The 17372-nt window shown below is 40.6% G+C and overlaps 1 protein-coding gene across 1 annotated transcript in view; it reads left to right on the top strand.

Annotated features, from left to right (window-relative positions):
- Positions 1 to 15199, top strand: part of FAM20B (FAM20B glycosaminoglycan xylosylkinase) — a 37787-nt gene extending 22588 nt beyond the window's left edge. The window contains exons 3-8 of the mRNA XM_051998864.1: positions 55 to 141; positions 1120 to 1229; positions 5388 to 5559; positions 5778 to 5969; positions 8766 to 8825; positions 10759 to 15199. Of these exons, the coding sequence (XP_051854824.1) occupies positions 55 to 141; positions 1120 to 1229; positions 5388 to 5559; positions 5778 to 5969; positions 8766 to 8825; positions 10759 to 10990 (853 nt within the window). The 3' untranslated portion in view covers positions 10991 to 15199. The remainder of the gene's footprint in view (positions 1 to 54; positions 142 to 1119; positions 1230 to 5387; positions 5560 to 5777; positions 5970 to 8765; positions 8826 to 10758) is intronic.
- The last annotated feature ends 2173 nt before the right edge of the window (positions 15200 to 17372 follow it).

Below are 17372 nucleotides of genomic sequence, written 5' to 3'. Positions count from 1 at the left end.
CTGGACTTGATGGGATTCACATTCTGTCTTTCTGCTTGGGCCTGTCTTTTGCAGGTATAGTCGAGACTATGTGGTCGAAGGGGAACCTTATGCTGGTTATGACAGGCACAATGCAGAAGTAGCAGCTTTTCACTTGGACAGGTAAAATGACTATGTTTTTACATATTCTTGGGATTTTTTCTTTTAAATCTTTCTCTCTTAGAAAGGAGTTGTAGAAGCTTTCCTAAAGCATGTGACTCAATAATTTTGGCTTAATTCTCAATTCATTCTAAATTAATAGAATCCCATTGTTTTTGCACTATTCACATCTGTATGACAACATTGCTTCCCAAATGAATATTCTAACTCATGTAAGCCATTTCAGTTCCTAGTAAGGCCTCTGTTGATTTTCAAGAAATGATGATGTATAATTGCTGGATTTATCTATAAGAAGATATAAAAGATATATATATAGATAGATAGATAGATAGATATCTATATATATATATAGATATATATAGAAGATATAAAAGATATAAAGAAGATTTTCCTGTCCAAATAATAGACCAGCAAAGTCAAAAGTCAAAAATTAAACCAAAATAGCACAATTGAACTAGTTAGTAAAAGAAAGTATAATGTTGAATATTTCTACCTTGAAGGTCATGTTTTTTGATATTAGAACAAGTAATAATGGCTTTACTCTATAAATTTATGAGTCTTTTGAAATCTCAATCAAAAAATCTTTATCTGGATTGAAATTAAGATCATCACTGGAAAGATAGAGATTAATTTTTAATTTCCAAATTGGCTATAAGAATATTTTTTGGGACCAAAACCTTTTATGCTCTTTCTTATACTTGAGATTACATTTGCTATATTGACAATCTAGAAGAATAAAATTAACAGTCCTCAGACTTCTAAACCAAAGAGTAATGGCTCCATTGCCTTTAGCAAAAGTTGCCTTTTCAAATATTAGGAGACTCAGTATGAATTGTTCTTTGGAGTTTTAATTTCAAGCAGTGTAATTTTTTGTTAATGAAATTACTCTCACTGGAACTTTTAGACACATGCTTGTAGATCTAAAAATGTCCTTCAAAATATTTTACTAATGACTTGTTTTGTTTTTTTCTTTCATGATAGAATCTTAGGTTTCCGCCGTGCTCCCTTGGTGGTTGGGAGATTTGTGAATCTTCGAACTGAGATCAAGCCTGTTGCCACAGAGCAGTTACTGAGCACATTTTTAACTCTTGGTAAGGAAATTTAAAGCAATATTTAAATAAGGGATTATTCAGCCTACTGACTAGAAATGGAATAAACTAGATCATGCCTCTTATTCTAACATATGTGAGTAAGGCGTGCGCCCTCTGTGCTTATCAGACTATTTTTATCTGGACGGTGACATTCATTTTGAGGCATCGTATCTGAAAAGCAATTGACAAACTAAGCTGTGTTCAGATGAGAATAATGAGGACGGTCACAAAATTGTAAAGTTGGAAGGAGTTGCTATTTAGTTCACAAAAAAGAATCTCTACTCTTCTTACCTGCCAAATGATCATCCAGGGAATGCTCCCAACACAGCACCTTTTACTAAAGGTGTCTGTACTCTATCACAGGAATAACTGAAGGAGCTGGGGATCCCCACTTAACCCAGAGAAGAGTAAGAGTAAGATTAGACACAATAGTAGTCTTCCAAGACATGAAGAGCTGTTTGTTTTGTTGTTCCAAAAAAAAAAGCAAAACTAGCCCAGTCAATAGAAAGGGCAGAGAGGCAGTTTCTTATCAGCAGAAAGACTTTCTAATAATGAATGCCATCTGATAAATATAATGTGCTTTTGTCAGAAGTTGTAAGTCCCTATTTAGCCTTTGACAGATAGGCAGGATCCTTGGGGGGGTGGAGAGGGGAGTTGCGCAAGGGAGTGGTAGATTTGTGAGAAGGGAAACTGGATAACCTCTAAGCTTCATTCTTATTCAGAGTTTTGTGGTACTATCTTCCTAATTCCTTTCCAAATGTTTTAATCCAAAACCCCACCAGATTCCCTTTTAACTGTGTTTTATATAGCCTAAATAAATTGATCTTGCTGTCCATTACATACACAGCTCTTTCCTATCTCTCAGCATTTGCACTGGCAGTTTTTCATGCCTCCCCTCTATTTCTTAGAATCTCTTATTTCTCTCAAAGCTGGGCTTAAGCAATTTCTACACGAAACCTTTCCTAATTCACCCAGCAGCTGATGTCCTTCCTCTAAAATGTATCTGATACTTTTATGCATACGAACCTGGGCACATAGTATCTCTTCCAAATGAGGTCCAATCCTTGAAGGTGAGGACTTTTTCATTTTTATCTTTATATCTTCATCACCTAGCATAGTGCCTAGCACATTTAACATTGCTCCAGCCATTGTCATTTAAATTTTTGAAAACTTATCATTTTTATCATTTATCTTTTCTATAACACCTTCATTTCTGAATATGGTCTTTTCCCCTCCACTGTCCAGAAAAACCTTTTTGGGTCACAAAAAATTTTTACAAATTATTTTTAATAAGCATTTATTATCTCTTTCATCTCCCCTCTGGGAATATGTTTTATAAGAAATTCTTGTAACAAATATACAAAGTCCAGGAAAACCTTTTCCAATATTAGCCATTAATGTATGTTTCATTCTTTATTTTAAGTCTGGTAACCTCTACCTAGAGATGGGTAGTATGTTCCATCTGCAGTCCTCTAGCCTCAGAGTTTGCCATTATGTTGATTCGAGTTCTAACATCTTTCAAAGTTCTTTTTCTTTGTAAAGTGGTTGTTAATCACATAGTTGGTTTTTTTTTTTTTTTGCCTAATTTTACTCATTTCACTATATCACTTAAGAGATCTTCCCAGTTCCTCTGAAACTATTTCACCATGTCTTTCACCATGTGATATTCTATACATTCATAGTCCATAATTTGTTTAACTGTTTCCTAAAAGATGGACACCCCCCCCCCCCCCCCATCCCATTTGTTTTCAGTTTGGGTCCACTACAAAAGGTGCTATTACAAGTACTTTTGTATGTATAGATCCTTTTTTTTTTTCTTTTATTACTTTGGTGTAGAAGCCTAGTAGTTGTTTAGTTGGGATTTCTACTTTTTAGCTTTCCTATATCCCTGGACAAATAAGCCTAAGTGCTTTTTAGAATGTCTGGACTAGTTAAGAGCTCGGCTAATAATGCATCAATGTGCCTGTTTTCCCATAGCTTCTCCAACATTTGTCATTTTTCTCTTTTCTTCTTTGCCATTTTGATGGGTGTGAAGTATATTTCTTAATAATGATGATGATTTGAAATATTTTTTCATATGGTTATTTGAAGCTTTCCTTTTTTTTTTTGAAAAATTTCTGTTCATGTCCTTTGATAATTTATCTACTCGGGAATGGCTTGTGTATAAATATGCATCATTTCCTTATATATTGTGAATAGGAGATCTTTATCAGAAATATGCTGCAAAGACATTGGCCTATATCTAATTTATACCAAATTGCTTTCTACTTTTCCAAGAAAAATTAGGTCAGCAAAACTAACCAACATATCACTTGATTCTGACAGTATATAAACTATTTCACATCTATCCTATTTCTGCAAAGAGAGAAGAGAGGTATATTTTCTAAATTCTTCTAAGACTATACTTCTTAGTTATTATAATTATACAGCATAGAATTTGGGAGTTTTTTGTTCTTTACATTCATATTATTTTAATTGCTGTGTATCTTATTTTCCTGTTTCTGCCTTGCATCAGTTCATGTAGGTCTTCCTATGCTTTTCTGAATTCTTCATGTTCGTCATTTCTCTTGGCACAGGTTCCATTATATTTCCATCCCATAAAACATAAATTTGTTTGATTTTTCCCCAGTCACTGGGAATTTACTTTGTCTTTTAAAAAAAGACAGCTACTAAAAGTGTTGCTGTAAATACTTTGGTGTATTTAGAAAAGGTATATTCTTCCTTTCATTTGCCTCCTTAGAGTAAGTCACTTACTGATGAGATCTTGCTCAGAACTTTTTGATTGTCTCTTATAAATTTGAATTCCAAGTTGTTTTCTAGCATGAGTAAACCAATTTACATCTCTATCAAGAGTGTAGAGCTTTTCACAGCTTCTCTAGCACAGTTCTGTCTTTTGTTATTTTTGCCATTTTGCTGGGTGTGAGGTAAACTTTAAAGTTGTTTTGATATATATTTTTCTTATTACTGATTTGGAATAATCTTCAATATAATTACTAATTACTAATAATTAGTACAAATTACTAATTGCAAGTATCCTTTTGAGAATTGTTGATTTATAAAATTTTTACTTCTGATCCATTGAAGAATAGCAACCGATGTCATTTTCCATGAAATTCCCGCTATAAAGTCATTTTAAAGAACAGAGGAAATTCTACAGGACAAGAGACTCTCCTCTTTACTTTTCATTTTTTCTTTATGCTTGTTCTTAAAAGATCTTTTGTATTCCCACTGTTTCAGCTATTGCCTTTGCATAGGTCACATCCAAATCTCTGTCTTTATCAATCCATTTGTATGTCATTTGATATTTCATATTCACCATATCTAAAATCAAATTAATCTTCCCTCCCAATGTCAATGCCATTTCTTGAATAACCTGTTTCTATGAGTTTCATATTATTTTCTAAATAGTTGGCTTTGAAAACCTTATTGTCATTTCTGTCTTTTCATTCTCCCTTAGTCTTCACATTCTATTTTTAACTCAGACCTGACAGCTCTTAGTAATTGTCTGCCTCCATTTCTTTAGGATCTCTTCATGTATGTCTTTTTTTTTTTTTAAAGGCCCTTTTCTCTTCTTATTTTTCATCTACATTGTCCAAAATAGGAGATAGTTTGAAATAGAGTTTTCTCCCTTTTTTTGCACTCCTTCCCTTCTGTTCCTTTCTCTTCTCCCCTTTCTTCTCTCTTTCCTAACTTACTTCCTCCCTTCCCTTTTTTTCTTTTTTCCTTTCCTCTTGTTCTCTCCTTTTCTTTCCCTCTTCATCTCCTCTTTTCATTGGTGAGAAGAGAGTGATGCAATGAAAAGAACATTAAGCTGGAACTCTGTAGGAAGATTTTTCTCTTTCTCATCCCTTCTTCCCGGCTAATGTTGTGCTCAAAACTTACCGCCCCCTGTAGTACCTTTTATAATATAATATATAATGGTCAAGCCTTTAAAGCACTCCTACTCTGTGCATGGCAGTGGGCCTGATATTTGGCCTACTTGGCGGGCCTATATCATGAAAAAGACAAAGTTTATTTGTGTTTAAACCAAGCTCTTGGTTTGAACCCAGCTTTCAGGCCCCCATTCTCATTGTGGAGCCGTTTTACAATGTTTGGGGGGGGTGACTTTGAGCTTTTCCATTTCTCCCATGTCATATTTGGCCTCTTTCTCTCTCCAAGGTAACAACACTTGCTTTTACGGGAAGTGTTACTATTGCCGAGAAACGGAGCCCGCCTGTGCGGACGGAGACCTCATGGAAGGGTCTGTTACCCTGTGGCTTCCGGATGTCTGGCCGCTGCAGAAACACCGGCACCCGTGGGGCAGGACTTACAGGGAGGGGAAGCTTGCCAGGTAAAAGTCCTAGAGCTGGGGGCAGGCTGCTAATTAATCCCCCTCGGGCTCGGTCTGGTGCCCACTGGCTCGGAGGCTTCGGGCGCTCAGAGGCTCCACGGGGCCGGGCAGCCAGCGTGAGCCTGCCGGGCAGGGACTCTGGCTTCTCTTTGTTTTGAACAGTGCCGAGCCCAGTGTTGGCGCTCAGTAATAACCGTGGTGATGCTGCCTGCCTCCAGGTGGGAGTACGACGATAGCTACTGCGATGCCGTGAAGAAGACGTCCCCCTATGACTCCGGGCCCCGGCTCCTGGACATCGTGGACACTGCGGTCTTTGACTATCTGATCGGCAACGCCGACCGCCACCACTACGAGAGCTTTCAGGACGACGAGGGCGCCAGCATGCTCATTCTCCTGGACAACGCCAAGAGGTGCGTCTGTATTTGTCGGAGAGCGACTCACGTGCCCTGGAAAGAAACCCAGACCCAGGGTCAGACACGTGGCCACAAAAGGTTATTGGGAACCGTTCAGAGGTGGTGCCGATTAGTGGGGCCGGGAAACGGCCAGCAGAGATCCTGGGGTGTGGCCCCTGTTAGTGGTCCTCACTTGTCTCCGCTTTTGCCGTCACTGCCTTTGGACGTTCTTTGTTTTTCTGTGTTTTGCAGCAATATGATGGTCTTAATGGTGTTTGAGTTAGAGCACTCAGGGAGTATGGGGTCTCCTTGGGGTGAGAAGGGGGCAGCAAAACCAGGAAAGCCTGCTGAGTTTTTATAGGTTCCTCTTTGGGTCAAGCAGGAGCAGACATTGGAAGACAAAGCTAGGGACCCGGATCCAGTACATGAGTCACTGTTTAGGGTCTGGTGCTGATTCATGCCCACAGGAGCTCCCGAGGAACTGATGATACTCAAACCCCCTATAGCAAGAAAGGGGGCTTTTGGCCACTGTCACAGGCCTTACTCTGGCCAGATCACTGAGAGCCCGTGGGCTGCTTCTAGCTTTTCTATTTAATGGGACAGAGACGACTGTGGGATGTTTTAAGCAATATGGAATTCCTACTCAGCTCTGAAGATATTTAAGGGGAGGAGTTCACTCTGCCCATTACTGGTATTTAAGATAGAACCCCAAGGCCAAAATTTTGCAAACAGAAGATTGGATCTACTGAAAGCCCTCAAGAATTATCTCCGGTAGGCATCATATGGAGAGTTCAGGGCCTGGAGTTAGGGTGTGATGAGTCCAAATCTAATCTCAAATATTTACTAGCTTGTAACCCTGACAGGTCATTTTATCTGTTTCTGCCTCAGCTTCTTCAACTCTAAAATGGTGGTAATAACAACACATACTGCCCAGAGTTGTTGTGAGATCTAATAGTGAGGTACTTAGCACAGTGCCTGCTGTGTATGACCACCATCTTCCCTTTCTTCTTCGTCCTCCCCTTTTCCTCCTTTTTTCTCCCTCCTTCCTCCTTTTCCTCCTTCTTTTCTTTCTCCTCCCTCCCTGTTTCCTTCCCTCTTTCTCTCTTTCCTTCCATATTTCCTTCCTTCCTTCCAAATAGGAGAGTTGAATTAGATACAGGTTCCTTCCAGCTCCAGGCCTACAATGTTATCTTCTCTAAGCTCCTTTCTGCTGCCATCCCTTTCTCTGGAAGGGGGAATATAGTTTCCTGTCAGTACCTCTTCCTTCTCCTTCTAACATTCAGAAATGACTTGCCATCTTTGCCCTTTCCACTCAAATTTTTAGTGAAATGTCAAGTCACTTTTCCAAAGGTCGGGGGGGTAGGGGGGGAGGGCTGCTTTTATTGACAGTGGGGCCAGGAAGGCTAGACAAGTTTGCAAAACTGAAGGTGCAATGGACACTGACACTTGTTCAACTTCAGATTTCATTTGTTCAGAGGTACAAATAATTTAACACCTGATATAGTAGATTTAGTTGTTCTCCATATTGTTTTAGTTATGGCTGTCTAAACATTGCCCTTTGGTGATCAGAAGAAGAAAGATTAATCCATGATTATTTAACAGAAAAATTGTTTTCATCTTTCTCTTTGACTAAAATATCTTTGGGGATAAAGAAAAACTTACTCTTACTTTCTTTCTTTTTCTTGTAAGATTTGGGAACAAAGCAGAGCCTAATTCTGATTAATACTCCGTCTCTCCCATGTTTTCTGAGGTACTTGATGGTGCTTACTAAGTGAGGGCAGCAATGTGATATTTGACTGGCACTCAGAATGTAGCAAATGCTACATCCCCCTTCACAATGGGGGAAAGTTTCACACTGCTTCTGGGAATACTGAGGCTGCTTCTTAAAAAAGAATGCACAGCATTTGCTAAAAGTGCCACCATCTTGTACCAAACATGGGGTACCCGGTGCTTGGGGAATGACAGAAGCCTGCCAGCATTGCTGCTGCTTCTCTGACTCACAGTCAAGCCAGCCCAAAGTGACAGCATCTCTTGAGGCTTTCTGATACCTGTTTGGAGCCTAATTATTTATAGCAGAATTTTACCTTGGAATCATCATTGTAGCTGTTTTATCATTTTAAAATGCAGATTTGTGCTGCACATTGTTTCAATGTGACATGGGGCTGTTCCATTTCCAGAATGGAATGTGAAGAATGTGGTCCCTCATTTCTGTCTCTAAATTATCTGCCAAGATCATTTTAACACAAATGCTTAATATGCAATGAATCAGGCTTTCCTGAGCTTCTGTGAAACAGGGAGGATACTACTTTGGGAGAGGAAGTCTGCTAGCAAGTAACAGGATGAGCCTCTCCTTTGTCATTTTCGTGGACAGTGAGGCAATTCTTTTGAAATCTGCTTGATTGTAGAATGGTCTGTATGGAGTCTGTAACTTTTTTCCTTCCCTTTCCTGAAATTGAACCTCCCTCACCATCATAATTCCTTTTTTTTTGACCCTTATTGCTGTTTTATATCATTGAATGATATAAATTCAATTATCTTATAGTAAATGGCGGTACTGGACCATCTTGGGAGATCTTGATAGAAGAAAGGAGTCTGGAAAGGGACTGTTATTTTTATTTGTTAGGTGCTCGGAACTAGTCATTGGGAATCCTGTGTCTGGTCATGCCCTGTTTATTTTTTAATTTCAGTGATTGGAGCTTGTATAGTATGAACTTATCTGGGACCAGTTTTAGGATTCTTTGCAGAACTTGCTGAGGCTGAGAAGAGTGCTGGCTCTTCTGAATCTAATCCACTGGTTTCTCATTTATTTTTCAGCTTTGGAAACCCTACTCTGGATGAGAGAAGCATCCTCGCCCCTCTCTACCAGTGCTGCATGTGAGTTAAGCCTTCCCAGACAAAGCTGGCATTTCACACCTCTGTCATACTGACCTAGGCAGGACATAAGCCTCCCAACCCAAAGTTTTGTGACAGTTACAGAAGTTTGAAGTTAAAGCCAAAAGCAATTTTGCTCTCCTTTTTCATATTTGTTTTTTTTTAAGCACATTCATTTTAGAACCTACAGTATAAAAGGAAAATGGGATGCTGACTGTGAAGCCTCTCCCTAATTTGTTTTTACTGATTTGAATATTCAAGAACATCTAGTAAGATTTTACTCCATAGAGAATAATACCAATACTATTAATAATAATAATAGCTAACACTTGATGTGAGTTTCTGCATGTGATCCCAACCAATCCAGAAAGCAGGTACTCTTATTATTCCATTTTTGCAGATGAAGAAACTAACCAAACAGGTTTGGTATCTTGTGCAGGATCTCCAAGCTAATTAGGACATACTGAGACAGGATTGGAATTCAGTTCTTCCAGACTGCAAAATCTGTGTCCTCCGTATTGTAAGCCCTGTATATCTCCCAGGGTACTGTCAGGAGTGTGACTGGTGGCAGGCATGCTTCCTAAAGTCCTCCCGATCCACAGGACTGGACATAGGAAGCAAGAAATCTAATTTTTCTCCTTTGATAGCATTAGATTCATTAGCAACTAATAATTGGAATGGAGTTGGCTTTGGGTTTTCTACAGATTGACAAAAGCAGAGACACAGGCTAGCCCTAAATTTATATTTGACTTTAGCAAAATGTTTTCCTACTGACTATTCTTATATGTTCTTTCTCACAATGTGGGAAGACTTAGTATAGTTCATGCCTTTCTCATGTATGAGTGATTGAAAAGATGTTCAGCTGGGTGGCCTGAGGACCACAAGGACTGTAGCGCCCTCATTAATTCTGGATTTCTTGCCCTTTCCTATCAACCCACTGATGCTGAGGTTCAGTGTTGATTAGAGAACCCAGTCACCATTTTTGACATGGTTTGTGCACTTTGAATTGCTAGCAAATATTTTTAGAGTTCCAAATTGCTTACAAATGCGTTTCTGGAGCACACCCCATTTATAAGTAGGAGATTCCCTGTACATTGATGAATACTGTCAAGGTTTTACTTTAGCTCAGTCAGTCAGCAAGCATTCATTAAGCACTTATGTGCTAAGCACTGCACTGAGCACAGAGAGACAGAAGTGACGGGTATCCTGCTCTCAAGGAACTTGACCTCCTTTCACTGAGGCTGAGTGTGGGGCTAGAAAAAGGGAGAGAGTAAATGAATAGACAGATAGAGATAGATAGATGAATGATAGATAGATAGAGGTATAGGTATTCACAGAATAAATAAAGGTACTTTGGAGGAAAGAAGGCATTAAATGCAGCTTGGATTCTCAGAGACTTCAAGGGGTGCTTGAGCTGACTCAGGAGAAGGAGTGTTGGGTGTGAGGAAGAGTGAGAAAGTCGCTTTGACTTGGCTGTTGTGTGTGGAGGACACAGTAACATACAGTGAAACTGGGAAGGTCGGTGGGAGCCAGCCTGCCCAGAGCGGCAAATGCCGGGCGGGAGATGGAGCAGGGCGGCCTCTAGAGCTCTGCTCCCGCCTCCCTGGATGACTGACCCTAGAAAGCACTGTCCTTACACAGAGCCACATGGCCCCCCCTGACTTGGCTTGACTTTGGCTTAGAAGGCCTGTCTTCTTGCTTAGATTTAATGAGAGCTTAGTCCGCCGGCATTCGTCAGGGGCCTGTTTGGGGCCAGAAGAAGGGCCGAAGTGTGCCCCTGCCCTCGGGGCTCACCCTTGTCCTCTGGGCCAGTGAAGCAGTCAGAAGTCCCCAGGGGGGAGCCAGCTGGGTCCCGGCAGAGCTGGCGCGAGGCAGGAGCAGCCGCGCTCCCGGCAGGCTTCCTCCCAGTGACCGACGCTCACCTCTTGTTTTCCAGAATTCGGGTCTCCACCTGGAACAGGCTGAACTACCTAAAGAACGGTGTGCTGAAGTCTGCCTTAAAGTCGGCCACGGCTCACGACCCCATCTCCCCCGTGCTCTCCGACTCCCACCTGGAGGCTCTGGATCAGCGACTCCTGAGCATCTTGGCCACCGTGAAGCAGTGCACCGATCAGTTTGGGACGGACGCTGTGCTGGTGGAGGACAGGATGACTCTCTCCCACTTGTAATTTTAGTGGAAAACAATTGAAACTTCTTTTTACAAATGATAGAGAAACAGCACAAATGATTCCAAAGGGATGGATGGGCAAAGACTGGCAACACGCTCTCTGGCCACAGGGGACGGGCAGTCTTTGGGTCTTGTGCTTTCCCGTGACGAGCTAAAGCACTAACTGAAAGCTTCAGGCGGTCGCGAGGCCCCTGCACGGCCCCTGACATCGCTGGCGCTGCCCTGTTTTGGCGTGTCCATCTCTGGTAAAGGGCATCACAATAATAACTGGTGTCCGGTTGCAGAGGACTAATCGAAGTCTGGAGTCGGAACGTGAATCCCAGAGGGGTTCCGGAGTGTGTGTGTGTGTGTGTGTGTGTGTGTGTGTGCGCGTGTGTGTGTTTCGGTTGAACCCTGCAGTCCTTCCATCCTTTGTCCCCTCTGCCCACCCTTCCTTCACTCATCATCTAAAGAGACTTGAAAGTGTTTCAGGTGCAGTTTCAGCAGCTTGGTTCTCCCTGGAGACGGCGGTTCCCCCTCTTAGAGAGGTGGCTGTGGTGGTGAGCAAAGCCGTCGCCAAGCAAACAGAGCCCACACCTTTGGCACACAGGGCCCCCTGCTCTGCCCTTTACAAACCCTGTGGTTGCTAGAATGAATCTGCCCTCCAAGAACAGAAGCAGGAAGTCACCTTCATTTAGAGTCAGGTTAGGTTCCTATGCATTCGGGAGTCCTGGGAGAAAGATTCCATCCTACTGCAAGAAATGTAAAAGCTTCCAGCACCGCCCCCGGCGTCTGGAGCCCAGGCTTAACTTTTGCTCCAAGCAGAAAGAAGCGAGGGGGGCCTGGGCCCGGGCCGGGTCCTCCCTGCGTCTGGACGAGAACAGCCCTATGTGTGGTAGGAGAGCCATCAGGGACGGCGTGGGTCAGGCGGCCTCAGAGGTCCGGGGCACCTCGGAGAGTCTGGAATTCCTTTGCCTTTAAGGCTCAAGCTCCATGGGGATCCAGAGTCATGGAGACTTCTCAGGCCCTCAGAGGAGAGTGCTCCGGGGGGTCCTGGTGAGAAAAACCATCTCCCTTCTAGGAACAGTCAGGGCTCCTTTTGTGACAGGGGGTTGTAATTGGGGGCCTTCTGAAAGATAGAGAGAGAACTGGCAGGGGCTTTCCGAGCTTTTCGGTTGGAGTCGGTATCGACACGTGTAACTTTCAAGACTCACATGTTTCATATCCCATCTCACCCTTCTTCTCATCTTATGTCCTGACCCTGCATCGTGATATTCTGGCTGCGTTTCCGTAACTCCAGATCGGGGGCACTCAAGGTTGTTGTAACTAAAGCTTGTGTTTGTATTCTGGAAAAAAAGGCTCTGGATGTGTGAGGTAAACGGGCCTGATGGACTGTCAGCTCTAAGAGTAGGCTGTGTCACTCATGGGTCATCTGCTTCTGGTCCTTATTACTTTTCTAGGTTTATACTTCCCTTGATTAGAGACTATTATTTATATGATAATTGAACATGTTTGATCTCAGTCATTGGGAAGTAGTCTTGAAACTGACTGAAGATATCCAAAGCCCAGTTTTCTGAATTTAAGAAACAATATTGAGTAACCTTTTGGCAATATCATGGAAGTTGGACACTTTTTAAAAATACCGTGTACACATTATCTGAGACCAGGTTGAGAATGGGCTATTAGGGAAAAAAAGATTTTGCCATGTGAATGGAAGGAAAGTAATCACACAAAATGCTAACATTATGTCAAAGGGAGAAGCTTATTTCGGTTTCAAGATAGTTTACTTTGTGTATCCAGGAAAATTCTCACATAGGCTGAGAGTCACTTGGATAGCACCTATCTTAAAATCTCTGAGAGATAGCTGCAGAGATAGAGTTGGATCTCAAGACTATTAGCTTTGCTCTTTATGATAAATGCTACTTTCGTGCTATACAGATACAAATGAATAAAAGAAGATTATGTGATCACATCCTTCCTGACATACCTCTTGCCTTTATGAGGTCAAACTGAAAAGAATAGAAACTTCTGAAACCTTGGGCATTTCATTCTGGTGATTGAAAGTAAATTATTCTGCTAAAGGAAGAAGAGAGAAAATAGAGGTGGCTTGGTTAAAATGGGCCTTTTTTTTTTTCATCCCCAGAACATTGATTCACTTCCTTATTGCAACAAATTCATTGTTTCATTTTCCATTTCTTACCAAGCACAAATTCATGGACTTTGAGACTCAGGACCAGAATGATAATTAAAGCTAGAGCTTTATTACTAAAATTAAATTTCTCTACCATTGGTGTGTAGAATGTGTCCTATGTTAGGATTAAATAGAATTGGGAAGGGGTTAGAAGATTCTAAATGAAAATCAGCCATAAGTCAGTAACTATAAATTTCACTCATCCTTTGAGTTCACCTTAAAAAATGAGATACCTATAAATCATCATAATAAAATGCCTTTGGGCTTTGGTCCATTTCATTAGGATTCTGAGCTACTTATAAACAAGGTGTGCTTAATTCAGCCACTGTATGGTCATTTTTGTCAGGCTTGCTGATGTCAGCTCAAGTGTGCATTGAAATAAGAATCCAAAGCTAAGTGGACCTGGAAGTCTTTAGAATAGATAGATTATATTTTGATATATCCCACACAAAATTTTAGGATTAAGAAATTATTTCTTGGTTCTTGTTGAAACCCTAATTTTTAAGCTTAGGGAAGTGTTTTTGCAAGTTTTATTCTAAAACTGCTTGTTAAATGAGGTGTTGCTTACATTGTGAGGAGGAGAAAAAAAGTAAATAAATTGAAGATTATTGGATAGGATTTTATTTGCTCACAGATCATATATTCCCAGTGAGTCATTCTCTCTGCGTGTTCACACTTGAAGCTAACATGTTGCATGTCAAGATTTGAAAATTAAGAAGAGAATAGAAGACCTGGTGACTGGACTATTAATTTTCTGGAGGTCTTTGTAGGAAAAAAATGAATCCTGTGCATGAAAAAGAAAGTGGAATGACTATCAATCAGCATGATTCATTTTCCACTGGGAATTCATTTTTCTTTTCCAGGGCACAGTACATTTCCCCTCCATTTTCCACCCATCTCCCAAATTCTCCAGTACACTACCAATCTTTTGTCCACTAGTAAAAGTATGCTTACCAAAACATACTTTTGTCACTATTTTATGGAGAACTCACATAGGCCAAGGCTTACTTGGTGGTCAGAAAAAGACACTCTTAAGAACTTTAGATTTGATTGTATGACATGGGAGACATTGGCACAGGATCGCCCAGCAAGGTGTATCTTCATCAGAGAAGGTGCTCGTAGCAAAGCAGTATTGAATTAGCCCAGAAGAACTGTGAGATGCACAAAGTTAGAGAAGCCCCCAGATGTTCAGAGGGACTCTGTGCTCCAGGACCTAGGGCAAGCCTTCCGAACCTGTGTTGGTCTGATCAGCTGCAGTCAGACACGCTAACTTGACTCAAACAGAGATGTCATTTTGATTCTCTTGGAGAACAAAGGACCACAAGCAACCTAGGGTTTTATAACCACTAGTGAGCTATCATACTCAAATAAGGCAGCATCTCCTACAATTTTAAGGTTTCAGAAAAGTAATAATGTTGGAGATGGTGGCCTGAGCTAAGAATTTAGAAGAACAAGATGCTGAGTGAGTTTTGGGAAGTCACCTTTACTTCTGTGGAAAATGAGAAGGTTGATCTGGGTCCCTAAATACAAGAAAATCCCTACACATCCCAGGCACAGTCACAGACCACAGAACATGCTTAACTTTGGCAGGGTCCATGTTGCTCTAAGAATTGAAATTGAAGTGGGTAAAAGATCCTTTCCCAGTCCTTGAAAATAAGAACTAGGTGCATGGATACCCAATTTTTCTGCCAAGGATCCTGACAGAATAATAGGGTTAGAAGGGAAAGGAAAGGGAGCCCACCAATCAACAATGCCAGAGACTGAACTGAATCATCATTCATTCAAACAAATACGAGTGAGGTGATGGGGTGGGATAGGGGATAATTTATTGAGAAGGTAACTTATTCACTAATGGCAACTTGGAAGGGTGGGCAAGAACTCTGCTTGAAGCTGCAAAGCTTTAGCTATACTGCTAAAGGTCATTCTTGGTAAAAAGAGATGCTCCATAGAACATCAAAACCACATCTCAATTTCTACATATGTTCTGTAGGTTCAAGATCTGAATCAAGAAACGTGAAGCAAATAAAGACTTTAATAAATGCTGGTGTGCCATCTTTCGCCCTTGAATCTCTTTTTCTCCTTGGATGTTCCTGTTTCATGAGGGAATAAGAAAGGCAGTGGGTTTTTGTAATGGCTGAGACTGTGAATTCACTTGTTCCCAAAACTCCAATATGGGATGGTAGCAGTACCAGGTGTACACTCCAGGATCATTGTGTGTGTGCTTCTGCATGTTTTTTAGCTAGCACTTTTTTCAAAGGTGAATTGTAAATGATGATGGTTCAACAACTAGCTGAGGGAGTAACTATTAGGGCATCTGGACATCTCATTCAAGAGGAGTGAGTCAAGGGTCTTTCCCTGTGTTACATGCTCTTCAAAAAAAAAAAAAAAAAGGATTACTGGGGAACAATGGAAAATAACTAGGATTTGGGGCTTTCATCCATCAAAATTACACATGCTGAGATCAGTATCATTTGTACTTGAAACGTGGGAAAATTCAATCCTTGTGCTTACTTTATCGACTCACTCTGGGGAGGTCAGTGTCTGACCTCCAGTCATCCCATCTCAGCACAGCTCCTCAGTGTATGAGAGCCTGCGGTTAAAAAGGTAGGCACTGTGGTAAGGAGGGAAGGAGTCTTAAGTTCTTTGACTTAATCTTTTATTCCAAATGACTTGTAATGACTAATCTTACCTGCTTCCGAATATTATAGACTAAAATTGTCTTTAACACTTGAGAACTGATAGAATTTAAACATGAGCTAGCACCTGAGCATTAGAAGACTATAGAAATTCAAGGGCATCATAGTTTTAAGTTCATAATCACAGCATTTATAAAGTATTAATAGGTTTTCAGAATGCCTTTAATGTCAAAATCACTCTAGGAGATAGGCACTAATATAATCCCCATTTTTGTATGTGAGAAAACAGAGACAGAGGTTAAGTGACTTGCCCACACAGCTAATAAGTGTCTAAAGCTGGACTTGAATTCGGTTCTTCCTGACTCCAGGCCCAGGACTCTATCCACCATGCCATCCAACTGGCTCTACAAGTGAAGCATTTGTATTTCTTCAGTGGAATGTGGGCCTTAAGGGAGATTCAAAATATTAACTGGTATCATTGACTCTTCCAAGGTTTACAAAGTGCTTTATAAGCATAAGGTCATAGATCTAGACTGGAAGGGACCTTGTAGGCCCCTACACTGGCTGCTCTTAAACTTTTAAGTCTCAGGGCCCCTTTACATGCTTAAAAATAATGGAACACTCCAAGGACCCTTTTTGTATTTAGGTGGATTATAGCTATCAATATTGTTATAAATTAAAATTGATAAAACTTTTTAAATGTTTTAGTTAACCCCATTCTTTAAGATTTTAATGAAAAATAATTTCTCCCATGCCAAAAAAAATAGAACTACTATCATGGTTTTACATATTTTTGTAACTCTAATATTTGGCCTAATAGAAGATGGTGGGGATCTCGTCTGTTTCTGCATTCATTCTGTTGTGAATGCATGATTTGGGTTGAAGTATGTGAGGAAAGTCTGGCTTCATAAATATAGTTGGAAAAAGAAATATTTTAATAAGCAAATAACATTTTAATATTACTATGAAAACAGCTGTGACTCAGGTACCCAAAGCGGTCCACAGACCACATTTCAAGAACTACTGATAAATAATAATCCTCTCTACACATGAGGAAACAGGCTGCTGGTAACTGAGAGAAGTATGGTTGAACTCTCAGGATCAGGGTTGATGTGGCAGAAATAATAGTTTTGCATTTGGAGAAAGAAGCTGAGTTTTTTTAGTGACTATCTCTATGCAATATATATAGGTATACATATATGTGCCTCAGTTCCCTCATTTGTAAAATGGGAATACTACTTATACTACATAGGGGGCCACTGCTTCTCAGATAGTGAGACACTAAAAGCTTATTTTTCTTGTTTTCCCACAAGAGGGCATCATTTGCTGTCTCAAAAAAAATTATTTTCATGTCAGAGTTAACTGTTCCTTAAGGTTGTTAGATAGATGTTTTGATAGTCCAAATTTCCCCCTTGAAAGACTTTAAACTAAAAGTACTAAATTATCATTTTAAAGATAAAAAAAAAGACCTTTTATGATTTCAAGCCTTTCAGGGGTCCTCAAACTACGGTCCATGGGCCAGATGTGGCAGCCGAGGATGTTTATCCCCCTCACCCAGGGCTATGAAGTTTCTTTAT

Source organism: Antechinus flavipes, chromosome 4, assembly GCF_016432865.1.
Source record: "Antechinus flavipes isolate AdamAnt ecotype Samford, QLD, Australia chromosome 4, AdamAnt_v2, whole genome shotgun sequence".
Lineage (NCBI taxonomy): Eukaryota > Metazoa > Chordata > Mammalia > Dasyuromorphia > Dasyuridae > Antechinus > Antechinus flavipes.
The sequence above is the reverse complement of the archived record's forward strand: the minus strand, read 5'-3'. Positions and strand labels throughout refer to the sequence as shown.